Raw genomic sequence first — 17,616 nt, 5'->3', positions numbered from 1 at the left:
GCCGCCGCCGGGAGAAGGGGAGGAACGTGAGGCGTCACCGCGCGCGTCACGGTCTGAGGGCGGCCGGCCGCTTCTGCGCATGCGCACGAGGTGGCGGCGCAAAGCCGTAGCTGAGGGAGCGCGCGCGCACCACGGGGCGGAAGGCTGCGCTGTAACGCTGCCTTATGTGACAAACACACAGGTGTACCAAACCTGCTGCTGGCACATGGAGAGAGGCAGTGTGTGACCAGAGAGCATTGCCAAGGATGGTTACAACTACGAAAGTCTCCATTGGGAAGTACTGGGGGTTAGTATTTGAGAACTGCCTTCCTTTGCTACACGAAGGTACAGGTTACAAAGGTTGTAGAAAAAATCGTATTTGTGCCTTTCCTTCACATACGTGGTCCTTCACACAAAACCCTGATAGCACAGAGCACTCTCAACGCATTGCCAGAGCCACCCAGTTGTGTGCAACTGCCAGTAAACTGCACGTGCAGCACCTGTGAAACTAAAAAGGCAGAAGTAGTTTGAGCTCTGCCACTGACATAGGCAGCAGAACAATAAAAAGATGGTAACACCTGTTAAGAAAAGAGGAATGTGCTAGAGACAGACCTGTAGATGAAGCATATCCAAGAAAGGCACAAGGCTCTGAATCACACTGTAGTAAGAACTGGAACACTAACATGTAGGAGATGCACTCATCCTCCAAAGTTATGACATTTTGTTCTACAGTTGGCCAAATTGTCAGCCTGTTTATGAAATGCCTGTTGTGACCTAAAGTCTTCAGCTAGAAAGCTTAAAGGTGACCTTTTGTGCTAAATGATAGGGAAAGAGCCAAGAGAAACACTGACTGCACGTGATGCACTTGCACCACCAAGCAAGATCAGTGATCCACAGCAGCTTACACAGCTTTGAAAACACTTCCAGTGCTTCCCTTGCCTTTATGTTCTTGTTCATGGCTATTTGTCAGTTTCAGTATCTTGCAAATTGATTTCATTGACAGAAGCAGGATTAGTATTAAGAAGTTTTTGAGGACTGCTTTCCTTTGCTACACACGAACTTGCAGAAAAATCATATTTGACCCTTTCCTTTGCATATGTGGTTCTCTGTATTTCTGCACAAAGCCCTGATAGCACAGAGCACTCTCAATGCACCACCAGAGCCATGCAGGGGTGCTTTACTTCATCCCCACAGGTATGCCACAGTAATGTGGGATAATATCTAGAACACAGCAATTTCAGCATTGGGAGTGAGATAAACAGCCAAATATTGATTTTTGAGAATATAATTATGTATGTATGTGTATATAGGTATATAATGCATACATAATGTTTATAATATATATGTACATTGTTATATATTACATATAATATCATATATAAGGTAATCAACAAAATATTTACAACACTGATTCACATCGAGCTCAGTCCAAACCCAGGGGTATGGTTCTGAGATAATGTGTAACAACACTGGAGCAAAACACTGCTTATCAAAACAGTATGATTGCTGATATGGAAAAAGATGAGGATAAAAATAGATGACAGAAGTTGCAATAAAGCATTAGTTATTTATGTATTCAGAACAAACACTACATAAACAATGGATGTTGGGAGGAGTGCGGGTGGAAATTACAGGATAAGCACATCTTAGGATAGCCTACTCAAGTAATTGACTGCAATCTGGCAGCATGGCTCTATCTTGATTCCAGAATCAATATCTCATTGCAGTGAGAGGTTCTCACCTAGCACACTGCTTGAGACAAGTGGCTCTATTAGTTAGCACTAAAGCCATAGCTTTAACTAAATAGGCATAAACCAGCTCCTTCTAGTGGCCACATTGTTGTCCTTCATTCCCCCTCCTTCCAGGTCTGTCTCCCTGCCACTCCTTCCTATAGCTGGCCCTACATTACCATGTTGTTACCATCTTTTGTACTATGACCAGAAAATAATAATTACAGTTCTTTGAAATTGCTTATTTAATCAGAAGGTGTAATGACTGGCAAAGGAACATGCTTTTGGAGACTTAGTGGGTAAGGGAAGTTAAGACGGCTTCTCCTAGGAATTATCAATAGTGTGAAGCCTGTGATGCCAGAATGCCTTGCACAATAAAGAGTCCCTCCTCGTAAGCAGAAGAGCTAACATTGTTTATAAATTCATATCCAGCCCATAAAGATTCAAACCACATTAGTTCAAGTCTTTGTTGGTCCTACCAGAGCTATGCAGCTCTGCCTTTCCATGACAGGAGGATCTTTGTAATTGCAGCTACTTCCAATGCAAGTGCACCATCATTGTCAGGTTGATGCCAAAAGACAGAGAGCAAACAGCTCTTAATTACACCTTTCCACCTAGAAGTCCACACTTGGAGATCTGAAGTGAGAAACAGATTCTTCAGACTGCATAAAGCTATGGTTAGCATTTACAGCAGCTAATTCCTTTATCACCCAAACAAAGGAGAAGTTATTCAACATGAGGATAGAAAAGACAACAAAAAGATTTCATTGAGAGATAACACCTGAAGGAAGCTCCTATCCACCACCACTTTGAGACTTAAGATGAAACAAAAAGCAACAGTACAGAAAGGAAAAAAAAAAAAAATAATCAACATTCCTGGTTGTAATTCAGACTGCTTTAGACTCATTTCTGATGAGCCCTCCTCCCACGTAACATGCATTTCTTACTAAGACTGACATCCCCCATTATATTTAGTATTTTTCACTTCAGAACCCATTCCTGCTAAGTGAGACATGTGCATGCTTTCCTAAAGATTGTATAGAATGTTCTATACGATTATTCAGAAGACTAAATAGCTACAAAAGCTTGTAAGAGGCAACTATTGCCTCATTTGTTCATTTACTTTAAGGTAGAGCACACATTACTGAAGAGTAAAACTGAGCAGACTGTATCTGAATAATTAATATTCCTGTAAAGCGTAAGACAGAAGGCTTATAAAAAAATCCCCGTTGAGGAACTACACTGTTTTCATAAATGTAAAACTCTACAACACATACTCAGATATAACACTGGACCACACAGCAAGGTAACAGTTGATAAGTACCCATTTATCAGTCAAATGATTATATAAGAGTAGGTAAGCAGAGTAGGAGAAGGTTTAGCCAGAGGTAAATGTTAAAGCAACTTAGGAGATTTTTACTGGACTGTAACATTCTAACATTCTACTCTGCTCATCTGCACTGGACAGTAAATGCTTAAATATTTAAGTTTGTGTTTGATCCATCAGTCTCGATGTCTCCTGAGGTTTCTCAAGTCTTTTTCCCCACATTCACCTCCTTGTAAAATAAATAAAAACAGAACAATCTTCTCTGAACTTCAGACACCCAAATCTTATACAGGTTAGTAATGTTTTTGTTATCACCCCTTTTTTCCTTTAAAGAAAACGAAGAAAAAAACCACACAACTCTGAATGCCCTTTGATCAAGAGTTGTTGTCACAGTAGCATAGGAAGAGCTTTGCTTCAGCTGATATTATCTGCAGTATGCACAGCAGAAATCTTGCCTTGCCAGCTGAAAAAAATACCGGTTTCTACAAGGTGCTGTGAAACTTTAAAAAATAGTTTTAAAACACTTTAGTCTGCATACAAAGTCACTGAAGTGCCAAGGACCAATGTAATTCTCCATTCTGAGAATTAATTATTTCATCCTCTTACTGATGCAAGAAGTGGTGAGCTGGGGGTGAGGGGAAGGCTGTAAGCACTGCAAAATCATTACAGCAAGGCAGCCGCTACTGTAGTATCTGTATAATGTTAGCTGTGAACAATATCAAAACATTACCTCATGGGAGCTTAAAAAAAATAGAAAAACATTGCAGAAAGCACTCCGATGTTTTCCATTCACCTTTCAAGGGTGTATTTTCTGTATTCATATGCTGTACTTACCCCTAGAGTGTTCTGAGTATGTCTCCTTTGCAATCACCTGCAGTGCATTATGGCTCCACACACAGGCTGTTTCAGCTTCTTGTCAGGGAAGAAAAGGACACACAGGAAGAAGCCTCTTCTAAAGAACTGGCTTAGATCTGAAGACAGCTATTGCTTTGCCTGGAGGTTGAAGAAGACAAGGTCAAATAAAAGTTCCTTTTACTCAGCGCAGCCCAAAAAGCTTGTTACAGCTCTTACCTGTGAAGGAGTTTACTTCTAGCAAGCTGAACATGTCCCCCGCAACAGAGAATGCTACCCTTCCTAATGTTCCATTTCACAGACAAAAATGATACGTTTCATCATCAATATTTATAAACTTCCCCCTTCATCAATATTCACACACCAAAGTTAAAGAAGAGATGTGCAAGTTAAAAATATTTATTTCTACCTCTGTACTCAAATCCTGTAAAGAACATTTATTAGATGTAATACTAATTGAACTAATTGTTTTGTCAAATCACTTCCATTTTGTGTTATCTACATTTAATGTGTCATAGAAGCTCATAGTCAAATGTGAAATTTAATTTCTCTAATATCTTAAGTGTAGTTAAACAGGGTTAAGACTTACTAACATAGAAAAACCTCTCAACAAACCAATTTGACTTAAATGCAACGGGTTACTACAGTTGCTATCCAAAAGGTGCATTTTCTTCCAGAAATTCAGTGCACCCTGAACATTTACAATCGCCAAAATAAATTTAAAAAAAATAAATCACTCAAAATAAGCTTTTTTTCCAAACCTTATTTTATCTCTCCCCCCCACAAAATAGCACTGAAGACTTCATAAACACCACATTCCAGTATTTTAATTAAGGACAAAGTCAAGCATCTTTGGAGAGAAAACAGCTGGTGGACACTCCCATATTCAATCCAAAATTAAGTACTGATGAGGTTACTTCCACAGCAGCAACTTGACTCCACAAACTTCAGTTGTTACAACAATCATTTATTTTAATAGTTTAATCAAAGTTATCAGAAATGAGAACAGTTGCCTTGAATTAATTACAACAAACAGCCTCTTCAAGTAATATATTCTAAGACCTATTTGTTTGTTGTTGTTTTTTTTTTTTTAAATGAAAACTCTCAATTGAGCATAAATCACACCTGTTTCAGGAATGCTGATGAAAAAAGGTGTTATCTAAACAGCATATCAGTAGAGAACACAGTATGGATAGAAAGCATTTACATTGATAAATGTAAGATTCATAAGTTTTTCTTTCACCAGTCCAGCAAATTGCAAGAAGCACTGCAATATACACCACAGCCCATGCTTCCAGATTTTGCTATGAAATTATCAAATCAATACAGTTCTCCATGAATGTACCATACACCTTATTATTTGATTATTCTATGAACAAATTTAAGTGGCAGCCGCTCATCTCCTGAAGTCATTTTATCTGCAAACAACTGGAAACATCTGATATGCTTCAATAGTTTGAAGCTGTAAAAACAGTATCCTGCTATTTAACCAACCACTGCTTTATTTTTATTTCTTCCCATCTCAGATAAGTACTTTAATCAATCCTTCAGTCATTGTGAGCATTCAGATTGTGGTAGAACAGAAACAGTATACTGCTAACAGCCACCACAAGGATTACTGATGCAGGTACCAATAACAAAGACTTACATCTCCTCCCCAAAAATCATTGTGTAAAATGATTCTGTAACATTCTTTCTGTCCCTTCAGTTCAAAGTAGCTATCTTTTAACCATTCCTGTGATTCTTCCTTACTTAGTGGCAGTGCAAATGAAGAATTGATTTTACACCTTCCAAGGGCCAGCGAGTGTTTGTTAAAGATGACGTCCTGTGCACCTTCTCAAGTTTTAAACATGAGAATGTGGGACAATGAAAATCTATGTGGTTATGTGAGGGGAAAAAAAATAAAAAAAATCAGGTTACTGGTAATTATAATACCAAGTTACAAAGTGAGATTATCAGGAGATTATTCAACTGTGAAACTGGGAATTTCATGCTACTACAGCTTTGGCTTGAATTCACCAGAAATAAGCTTTTTAAGCATTTCAGAATTTCTTCCTTCTGGTGGTGAAGGCCATCTGTTGTGATCTGAGGAAAACAAAACAATGGACTTAGCTGGTACAGAAAAAAGACTTTCTTTTTGCATGCTCTTATTGCCCAACTTCAAACACATTAGGGGCTTTATTTTTAGCCCATTTCTTACCTGGTATTTCTAAGCTACTGCCATATAAACTCTGGCCACCATCTATAACCATGGTTATCCCAGTTATGTAAGAAGCAGCTGGAGATAGCAGGAAACACACTGCAGGAGAAATCTAACAAATATGACAATTTTAATCCTTCTAAACTTCTGGCAACTGGTTATGTCCAGGATGTTTGTAAAAATGGATACAGGCAAGACACAGCTATGTTTTGTACTCAACTATGAAAACCCCAACAATCTTAAAACCACACTTCAAGCTACAAACACCAACAAGGTAAAAGCTGAGTAACAGTGAGCTTTCAAGTACTTTTAAGATACACTTTTTCACATTAATCTTCATCCTTTCAGACCTCCCTGATAAAAAAAAGTCAACTTTCCCAGGGGCACAGGCCAACTATGAGACATTTTAGCTTCAAGAGCTAAATTGAAGTCTCCCAGTTGACACTACTGCACATCACTACAAGCTTTTCCCTTTCTTTATACTCCACCATTTCAAAGTTAAGTCCTTAATGGTCTCCAAATAACAAAGTGGTTTTAAAACAGAGACATAGAAATAGGAACATCACAACCGTTCAGAAATACATTACCTCCTCAGGAACTGCTGATCTCTTGGCAGGAACCTTTGGTATGCTCTTCAGCCACATAACTACACCCTGTTCTCCATAGTTGGCAACCGCAGTTTCTGAAAATACTATTCCCTATATTAAAACAGAAAAAAGTTAAGTTCTTTCATGTGTTAAGTTGTGATCATTGTTAAATTTTAAACTTATTGGGATTTTCTATGGGACTAACAACCCAAACAAGACTTGGATGCAAGTTTTTAAATTGGATGAAAGTATAACTTATAGAAGAAGGTAATTGGACTGGTAATTACATCCCTGTTCAAATACACTAATTCACTTTGTTTTAATTCTTCACTGCCACACCAACAACTCTTAAACTCAACAACTGTTTTGAAATAACAAGCATTTCAAATTAAATTGCAAAAGAAGCTACAAGAACCCCAAGAGCAAGTTCTTATTTTTGTTTATAGTCTGCAGGAATACTAGATTGACTCCATTGTGAATTACACAGGCATTTTGCAATCAGATTTCAAACTCTCCCTACTGAGCTGTTATAGAAGTCTTTGTTCTGACAGTTATAAAATCCAGCTTAAATTCAATAGGGAGGATGAAGGCTATAGTCAGAGAAACAGAGGGTTCCACAGATGACTTCTGACAGAACATTCTGGACTCAAGTTTAAGCAAGACAACAATTTAATTTGTTAAGAATATTTCTCTAAGATGTGAACAACTATGTTCTTGCAGCTAAGATGACCTCATTTCTAAAATGAATTTATTTTTTCAGAATGCATATTTCCCTCTGTGTAATCAATAATATACAGATGTTATAATTAAGAAATATACAGGAAAGTTAGGCTAAACAAGTTATCACACCAAAGAAGAATGGATGGAAAGCTTAACCTTGTCCTGGGTTCATTGAGAGAACTCCAAGTGGAGCAATCTCCAAAAGAGATCCTTCCCCACTGGCAGTCAGCTCTTAAATGGGGTCTAGGAGAGGTGGAGCCAGGCTGCACCCCTTCTAGTAGGGCAGGAGAATTGTCTTCACCTGTGCTCCCAGGGCTGAGTCATTGCTCACCTCAGGTGGTCAATCAGAGGTTCAGGCCATGATTCAGCAGTTCCCATAGACCCTCTCACTATACACTTTCCCTGCACATTACTAGGCCCATGAGCAGCAGCAAGTTCTGCATGGTTAATACAAAGTACATTCACAAAGGTATCAAGCATCACCCTAACTAGAAAACAGAGTTTTGTCATTAGCAGAGTTAAAAAAAAAATTAGCAAAAAAGCCAAACCACTTAAGTGTTTGCCTGCCAAAAATCTCCTTTGACAGATGCTATAAAGTATATTTAGTACGATTCATTAGGTAATTAGCATGTATTAAAAATATGCACACATACTAATGCTGTCCTAATTACTTATTTCCCAAAGTCTTGATAAATCGGAAAGCAAACAGGAAAAACAAGACAGCAGATCTTCATATTTAAGAAGTCACCAGAGTAGCCTCACAGAGGCTATTTAAAAGAGCCACTTCCTGAGTCTCAAGCAATTTTGAAGTGTGCCAAGAGAAAGCAAACCAGGTGTTTTAGTGCAGAACATCTGTATACCCTGCTGTGGCTCCTACACTGGCAGATAGATCTTCCTAGAAAGATACTAATAAATTTGAAATTTACTTAACTCTGAGATGAGAAATTCTGAATGTGGAAGTAGCAAGATTAAGTTTCTCCCTTCAGTTTTCGAGAGAGCAAATGTGAAAGAAAGAAACAGCCATTAAGAATGAAGATTACTTTAATCACACTAGACATATCTCAGACTTGAAAGCCAGGGCCTGTATATAGCCTCTGTAACTGCTGCATCACAGGCAAAAAGAATACAACTGGCCTTTACATGAAGTTACTTATAACTGCAATGTGCCATCTACTTCCTCAAAAACAAAGCAGGCATTTTGCTGACCCACACAGTGGTGTCCTGTGTGTACTTCATAAGGAAAAAAATGAATATCAGATGTAAAAATGGGCTTTATAATTTCTTTGAGAAAAGATGAATACTGTCTTTTCACCACTAAAACTAATCTAACTTGACAAGAAGATATAAACATTAAAGGACACATTCAGAGATGCTCAACATAACAGCAAACAGCAGAAGCTAGAAGCACACATGAACTATGTGCAAAAAATTTTGTAAACCATTTTCCCCACATCTGTCTCATTATCCAAACACTACAAAGCACTCCCAAAGGCCCTTGGAAAAAAGGGCATGTACGGAAATAAAAGTGTATGGGGAAAAGTGTATGAAGAAACTAAAAATTCGTAAATAAAAAAAAATCCATGAACAGAAGCTCTAGGTTTTAAAATTCCTTTCAGTTTCAGAGTGTTAACCATAAACACATATGGTAACAAGTTTTATCACATCACTTGCCATTACTTACAGGAGCAACACTGTTGATTCGCACCCCGCTGTGGGCCCACTCTAAAGCTAAAGTCTTGGTTAGGTTATCCACTGCTGCTCTGGCAGCTCCTGAGTGCCTATTGAGAAAAGAAAGCAAAAGAAGCACCTTTTCCCCCAGCTAAGTGCTCAATATTAATAACCCTGCAGCCTCACTAGGAAGTAGAGTCATGTTCCTGGGACCAATCACCCAAGATGCACAGTGGTTTTCTAGTTCTTAAACCGTGAAGTTATTGTCAAGTTTAATACACACTATAATTTCCTTAAACAAGTGTCAATTATACAAAAATTTAGTTTGAAAGTCATCTCACCCAGCCATCCATGCCTATATACAAGTTATCTGGTGAACTTTTCCAAGCAATTGAGATTTTTTTTAATTATTATTCTTGTACAACTCTCCCATATTCTATTCAAAGTGACAATTCAAACAGATGTATCCAGAGCATAGAAACTCAAATGACTGCAGCTTCAGCACCACCATGTGGATCTCCACATTTATTTCATTCTGCTAAGAATAAGCCAGTGAGAAATGGAGATTGAAAGATTTAACTCTGAATGAGACCTAAGCAAGTTAATATAACACTGTTGAAATTCTATTCAAGAAAATACAGATATATGTATATAAAAACCTCAGAGTTAAATTAGAAAAAGTAGTTTAAAGGAGAAACTCAACTCAGAATTCCCCCCCTCTGGAAAATGCCAATGCATAGCATTCTCACTACTTCAAGTTTTCATTTAAATCAGCATTTTCTGAAATATATTTGTCTTACACAAGTTAAAACTCTTTTTTTGGAAAAGGTTCAATCAGAAAGCTTACATCCATTTTGAAGATAAAAAAAACACCATGTGAATAAATTCAATGTCTGCCTATGAAGATGCTATATTTTCATACAGATAGTTGTGATCATTTTTTGTCAGTATAGAAGAACTATAAACATGACACTTTTGTACCATTCTTTCAGTCAAGAAAGTAGCAGAGGAAACAACTGATTTCCTGCATCAGAGACCTTCTCCAATAAAGAGAGCCAGAAAGAAGAAACACAGTAAAATGCTAGGTACATTCCTCCTATTCCCCATCCATCTCCTGTAATTGTTTATGCCATCAAAATCTATGCTCTGACAGCAAAGGAAAAAAACAACAGATGCCAAGTTCTTGCAAAGCCATCAGAACAAGTAAAGGTTTAATTTCAAGGCAACCTGTTCCACTAGCATCTCATTCCCAGAGAAAGCTTTACTAACAAGTTTTGCTTCACAGTTTCTTACAAAGTAGCAGAAAAGTATCAGAGACGTCCTTCACTCTTACAGTCTCTACTGAATTAATAAAAAGACTCCCATACATGCAGCCAAGTATTGCTCCCTCTTGATATTAACTACCATATTTCTATTACTCAGCTGTGCTGAGTACACCTGTGCATTGTACACCTTTTCAAAATACAGTATTTAGGAGTAAGGAATAGCTCTATGGGGAAAATACAAGAAAATGTAAAAAAAAAAAAAAATGTATATTACGACATTCCAGGAAATCCATTTCTCACAGCAGCAGTAATGTTGACAATGACTCCTCCATGTTCCTGCATCCAGGCATTGTACACTGTGTGAAGGAGGAAGATAACCTATAAATACCTGAAGAAGTGCACACAAACAAACTTGCCAAGTAGATGCTAAATCTGGAGTCCAACTACAGTTATACTACAGACTTCCTGTGCATATTTAGATAAACAACCTGCTCTTTGTACCACAGCCTCATCACTGGATCAGTCACATAGCAGGTGCAGTCCAGGTAAGGCTCAGTGATTGTCAAGAACTCTTCTTGTGGAAATCAAGACCTTGTGTCTTCCATGTAAATGACTTGCATTTCCACTTTCCTAATACTATCTGACAATCGCATACTTTAAATTTATACCCATGATGGGAGCAAAGACTTCTCCTGTGTTACTCAGGAAACATTGGCCAAAGTGTTTTTCCCACAGACCTGTGAGTATCCAAACCAACAGATGCCTCCAAACCTCACCTTTAAACTAGAGGTTATTCCTCCCCTAAGCATGTAGATGTCTAACCGTGTATTTGTTTATATGAACAAATATGATGTAAAGCTTAATGTAAAGATCCATATGACATTTGTGAAAACAAATATCCACTATCAAATAAGTATGTGAAAAAAGAAGATAGAAATTACATTTTCTTGCCTTCAGTTGTTGCTTTAAGCAATAAATTTTTAAAAATTCCATTATGCATAATGTTCAGTCCTCACCTGCTTTGCAGCAATAGAAAGTTCCTGTCAGATTTGTGTCTATCACAGCATTCCAGCCTTTAGCACTGATGGCTTCAGAAGGACTTGCAAACTGGCCCCCTCCATTATTCACCAGGAAGTCAATCTTCCCATGCAAATTCAATGTAGTCTTCACCAAAGCTTCCACCTAAAAGAAAATATTTTTTTAAGTGTGGCAAAGCGCTGATTAAACTACATAACCAATATCATTCTCAGACATTTGCTCTCATACCTGTTCCTACACATAAATAGGCAGTACTAGCTTCCAAAGAGAGTAGAAGCTTGGTATGACAGGTTTTAGCAGCCAAGGAAGATTGGACTGTACCTACGTTTACTTAGGAAAACTTCCTGGTATAATGCAGGTGCTACATAAAATACCAGCACTTAAAGAAGAGGCTCTTCACTGTTGAGGACTTGTTAAAGCAAATAAGGATTGCTATTTAAGACCTAGCGATATATTCTATGAGTAAAGGATTATTAACATGCAGCGCTGGCAGGCAGCTACAGACTTCTTTTCGTTTGATCCATATCCCTATGTTTTTAATAGCAACTGCAGTATCTTCTTTTAAGAGATTTACACTAGATCCAACAAAATCACTTCAAAAAGGATAAACTAAGTGATGTTGCTAATCAGGAACCTTCCTGGGTTTTGTATTTTGTGATGGAACAGTTCTGACAACTAAGCAAGTTTGAACTGTTAACTTTTTCCTTTTGTTAAGACACAATAAGGTCCTTTTCCTTTACTCATTTCTCAATATCTGGTGTAAGAGCTGAGAAAAATGTAATGACTCATCAGAAATACTTGAGAGATTGCCCTCCCTGCCTAACCATGTGCTTTAGTAAATTTTTGAGATGGTATACCTCAGTTAAAACAAACTGAAAGCAGATAGAAGTTTTAAAGCTGTAAGAAGCTTACAGAACCCATATAATTGTACAAGTCTTGTTTTGTAGGCAGATATAAATGATGGAAAGTACAATAACAGCAAAGCCCTAGGCTGCAGCAAACAAGAAAATGTTCAAAAACACCAGCCATGGACAACAAAATAAAAACTACTTACCTTCAGAAGACCTCAGACACACAAGAACCTCCAACAAGACATCCTTGCCTCCATGCTAATCCTTAAATGAGGTCTGGGAAGGGATAGATCCTGGCTCCAGCCCTTCTTGTCACTCAGGTGCATTGCATGCACTTGAGCTCCCCTGGGTTGGCCCTGCCTTCCCACCAGCTGCTCAATCACTGCTTCAAGCTGTGACTTAGCATTTCCATGACAATGGGAAAGAAGAAAAACCAAAAAACACAGTAAACAGGAAGCTACTTGTGAAAATATTGGAGTTACATTGCTTTGTTGCCTCTTGTTAAGATTTTCCCCAAGGCTGGAAAAAATCCCGTGCTGTATTTTTTATTGATCATTGTTTCAGGCACTACATTTAGTTTACAAATGAAATAACTTTCGACAGTTGATGTATAATATTCTTCGAATATTTTGAAGTAAAAGCCCAAAAGTACTTTTCCTCTGTTTTCTGCAATACAATTATGTCCAAGTTACAAATAAATACTCACCATTGCTGCTCTCAGCAAACATGATAACACATGCAATAGTGAGCACTGGATGTGAGAAGGTCTGCTATATCCCTCAGTTCTAAGTTCTGACAGCTTTAGAAATAAAGGTTACTGTATGGGAACTGTTGATCGCAGCCTGAACCTCTGATTGACCACCTGAGGCAAGCCGTGGGAGCACAGGTGAAGGCAATTCAGCTGTGCTAGTAGAAGGGGTGGAACCTGGCTGCAGCTCTCCTAAATCCCATTTAAGTGCTGACTGCCACTGAGGGAGGTTCTCTTTCTTGAGATTGCTCCTTGTGGAGTTTTCTGTGAGCTTATAACACTGGTGAGCACTTCTGTTTAATCTTGATTATCTTTCTACTGTGATAATCTTATTAAGCCTAACTTCTGTATGCCTTCTGATTGTATAGTTACCAACAGTTAATTTAATTTTATCTAAGTTATAAATACTAAGTAAAGATGGTAGAAGTACCATCCTGTCTATAAATCTTAAAGCTGAAAATGTGTTCTGTATGTTTCTTCTAGCTGAACAGCAATTTTAGAAACTAAGTATCAGTGGCCAGAATTCTGCTATCTTTGATAGTCTCAGTATTACAGAGCTAACAGACAAGGATAAACTCAGAGTAGTAAGAGATAAAGGAAAAAAAAAAACATAAAAAGTCTTTGTATGGATATTGCCAGATCATGATCTAAGCCAATGATTGAGCACCAGGTGAGAAGGTGCACCTAACTCAGGGCATTCAGGTACAAGCAATATACCTGAGCAGCCAGAAAGAATAGATTCAGGGTCTGCTCCCTTCTCACTCATCTAAGGATTAGCAGCCAAGGGAACAACATTTCTATTCAGACAATGTGTTCTTCTTGAGATGCTGCTGGTCCTTGGAAAGGGTAAGTCACTTTCTATCTAGCTTTTTAAACTAAATTTGCACAAATATCTTTATAGGCATGTTCCTATTCTAGTAGAAGGCATTGTTGCATTTCATTGCTTTACATTCTCCAATCAGTAGTGCCTGCTCTTGGATATGGGCTTTTGGAATGGCTAAATATGTTAAATGGCTAAATACTTGTATTCTTATGTTAAAATGTAACAGAACAAAAACTGCATTCCTTATTCAGAACTTCCACAAAAAGCTTACTGAATTTTCACAGCAATTTTTTTAGCTAAGAAAGAGTTCAAAACAAAGAAGAGCTGATAGAGAAGAACTGCAGCGGGTCATGTTATGAGATTGACTCAAATGAAAAACTCAAGACTGATTTCTCATCTACCTTATCCATCCGAACCCTCTCTATGAGGCATATGATGTAACAGCAGTTTAGAAGAATTTCCTTTTGCAAAAGATAACCAATTAAAGGTTCTCCAACATAGCATGAAAAAGCTCTAGGGAATTTCTGTTGTAACTACAAATGATTAGAACTTAAATATAAATGGAAGACAACAGTTCTGTGTTGAAACTGTAGGATAACAGGCTGGAAAACAAGTTTCTCTAAGTATAAGCATAACTACCTGTAGCATAGATAATGCCTGAACACTTCACAAAGCACTGTATAAGAAATGGCTTTATGAGTACATTAAAAAATGGCTTTGAAGTCTTTTAAATCTACTACAGTTGCTCTGACAATTCCTTCTTTTTAAACAAGGAACAGTATTTGTTTGGTACAAATAGCTTCCTTTACCATCCAAGCCCTCTTCTATTTTATGTAACACTACTGTTAACTCATTTTCAAGTTAATGCAAAAATAAGATTCACCTGCAGAAGGCTGTTAAGCATGCCAGAATTCTCTGCAAGAAGACTTTGTGTAAAGAAGCTCTTCTCTTTCCTGTTGCTTTAATCATGCAAGTTACCCTCTGACACCTGTCACAACCTATTATATCACACTGCTGATGCTGGTAACTACTAACTTAAAATTCACTCGTAGGTGAAGTGACATACTGCACAGCCAGAGGGTTCTTCTCCCTCAGGAAAAAAGTCTAAGAATATCATTGTAAATATTTTATGGCTTGAGCTGCTCCATGAGGGAGGAGTTTTTATTTGGTTTATGATTGTATGTTAGGATACTTCCAGAATCCACCTAGCTTCTAAAGGTTATTAATATCTCTAAGTTCTGACAGATTTTAACAAAGGCTTTAAAAGGTTAAGAACCCAGCAGCAATTGATCAGTGGAATGTTTTACAGCAGTTTTAAGCCTGGCATGATGCTGGATTCTTTAATGTTTAATTTCACAGATAAAAATTGAAAGATGAATGCAGACTTCTGAAGAACCTGGATGAAGTACTTCTGCTCTTGATGTCCCAGTTTTTGTAATATAAGGAAAAATAAAAATCTGCTGTGACACTAGGACAGCTCTTACTAAGGACTGAGAGCAAAAGTTCTGCACACCTCAAGCTGCAACCAGAACGTGAAACATGGAAAGTGGTATTTTTTTCCCTTGAATATGGGCAAAACTGAAAATGCAGGGTACATCTCAGGTTTACTTGTGTCAAGCCACAAGAACTGAGATCCTATGCTCTGACTTCCGTTTGAAGGAACAACTCTGAATGTCTCCATCTTTACAAGTAACTGCCCTCTCAAGAAATGACACAGAACCCCATGAAGTAGGCTCTGGGCCAGCTCTAAGAACATAACAGTTCCAAAGCGTGCTTCTCACACAAATAGTAGAAATAAATGTGTGTAGTCAGGAAAAAAATCTGAGAGTAAAAATGCTTTCCTGCGTAGTTGCTAAATTACCTTCTCTTAGAATGCACAGTTTTATTTAGATCAGATCAAGTGTTTTACTGCACCTGTCTCCTGATCTAAGGTATTTCTGAGGCTCAGCAAGTAACTTCGGAGGTCTGAGGATTTATAGACACAATATACTCCTGATGTGTTAAGCCCCAGAGCAAGATTATTAGTTGTTACCTCCTCTTCTTTACGGATATTGCACTGTATAGGAGTCGCTTTGGCAGGACTCATTGAAGAAAATGTATTATTCAGTTCTTCTGCAGTGGCTTTTAATCGGTCAAATTTACGAGCAGCAATAACAACACTGCAACCTGTGGTGAAAAAGAATGAAAAATCTTTCAGTTTACAGTCAAAACTGCAGTTATCCTAGGCTAATAGCATGAGGAGATATTCTGTAGGATATGCATTCATTCGTCACTGGCTAGAAGATACCATGAAGAAATTCTTGCCAGAGAGAAAAGAATGACTGATGTGAGATGCTTCTTAGCAACGAGATCCCAGTGTGCCATGCAAAGACCAACCAAGATAAAAATGGCTATATTCACTCTCCTTCCTGCAGAAGGGGAGATAGCCTGTGAGTTGCAGTCACAGTACCTTTCAGACATGAATTTGCAGCTATTTTTCAAGCCTGTCTCATTTCACATTTATGAGATTTAAAGATGTTTCAACTGGTCTTGATTACAAAAACGTGCTCCTGAAACTACAAAAATCTTACTGTGACTCTATCCATAATTTTGACCAGGAGTGAGTAAATGTAATGCTCTGCTTTATAACCCTATGGAGTCTAAGGCTGAGCATGATACAGTTGTGAGATTAATTTTTATCTGCAGACTTGCCGCATAATCCCAGGTCAGGAAGGAGAGGAAAAAAATGCCTAGTCAGGTGCTCAGACCTTCTGCTTTGCATGCATGTAACTTCAGTACAAAATTACCACTCAGCATTCACATAACAAATGGACTAGTTTATTGTCATCAGAGGACTAAGGATAGATTGAAGTCTGGTGATTGTCACTACAGACTAAAACAGATACCACCAAATTAATCCCTAGTACAAATCCACTTTGGCAAGGTGGGAGGCCTCATTCCCACCTTCTTCCTGATATAGTCTTTGTATCCTAACAGAAGTCATCCATTCCTCACACCAGCACTGGTGCTCTTCAGCTTAAACATAAATGAATTCAAAACACTAAGCCAGTCAAAAATGAAGTTAACGTTTTGCCAGGTGTTTTTTTTCCCTTTTGTTGCTATTTTGCAGTGGAATTTGGCCTCTCATATGATTAAACAAACACCAGAATCAACTCAAAATAACTTGTGGGAGTAAAGAGCAGCAAGCTGTTCATTTGGCTCAGGCTCTCTCCTGAAACTATACATAAAACTTATGTTTAGGAAAAAAAAAGCAAAACTTCTTCCAGAAGGATGTGCTCAACTATGGATTTCTAGGTAAAGGGCCTTCACCTTTGATCACCAGCCATCTTGCAATAGCATGTGTGAAGGTGTTAGACTGAGGTCTCCTGGTGTTTTTTTTTTAGGTGAGGGACTTGGTCACCTGCACAACAACCTGCGTTCATGGAGAGGCACGTGTCATCAGCAACTAACACTAAATACTAACTTACTATAGCACTTCAGTGTTTATAAACACACTACAGAATCACGCCCAGCAGAAGAGTACTTTTGCTTGACATGCAGATGTAGGAGAGGGCAGGTTCTAACTCATAAGGATGACTGCATCTATTGCACAAACTGCTTCTCCTTCAGTGAAGTCTGTATTTATCTTCAACAAAGAATGACCAGACCGTTTCCTGTGATGGCCAAGGTGGACAGGGTCAGATGCACTTCCAGACAAAGGGCTTGAATCTCTGCAAAAGGCTCTGAAGGAAGTGGGTTATAAAAACAACGCACATCGTGACCAGCCATTGCTCACAGATATTTGCTGTCCAACCAGCCCTTCTTCCAAAAAACAAACAAACAAAAAAA

At 38.1% G+C, this 17,616-nt stretch overlaps 1 protein-coding gene across 1 annotated transcript in view; it reads right to left on the bottom strand.

Annotated features, from left to right (window-relative positions):
* Positions 1-4,834: 4,834 nt before the first annotated feature.
* PECR (peroxisomal trans-2-enoyl-CoA reductase) overlaps positions 4,835-17,616 on the bottom strand; it is a 13,429-nt gene continuing 647 nt past the window's right edge. The window contains exons 2-8 of the mRNA XM_019617363.1: positions 15,821-16,009; positions 11,345-11,510; positions 10,603-10,684; positions 9,077-9,173; positions 6,676-6,786; positions 6,089-6,200; positions 4,835-5,973 (exon numbers count right to left, since the gene is read on the bottom strand). Of these exons, the coding sequence (XP_019472908.1) occupies positions 5,885-5,973; positions 6,089-6,200; positions 6,676-6,786; positions 9,077-9,173; positions 10,603-10,684; positions 11,345-11,510; positions 15,821-16,009 (846 nt within the window). The 3' untranslated portion in view covers positions 4,835-5,884. The remainder of the gene's footprint in view (positions 5,974-6,088; positions 6,201-6,675; positions 6,787-9,076; positions 9,174-10,602; positions 10,685-11,344; positions 11,511-15,820; positions 16,010-17,616) is intronic.

The sequence above is a fragment of the Meleagris gallopavo genome, chromosome 7, assembly GCF_000146605.3.
Source record: "Meleagris gallopavo isolate NT-WF06-2002-E0010 breed Aviagen turkey brand Nicholas breeding stock chromosome 7, Turkey_5.1, whole genome shotgun sequence".
NCBI lineage: Eukaryota > Metazoa > Chordata > Aves > Galliformes > Phasianidae > Meleagris > Meleagris gallopavo.
Note: the sequence above shows the minus strand (reverse complement) of the source record. Positions and strands in the feature narration are given on the sequence as shown.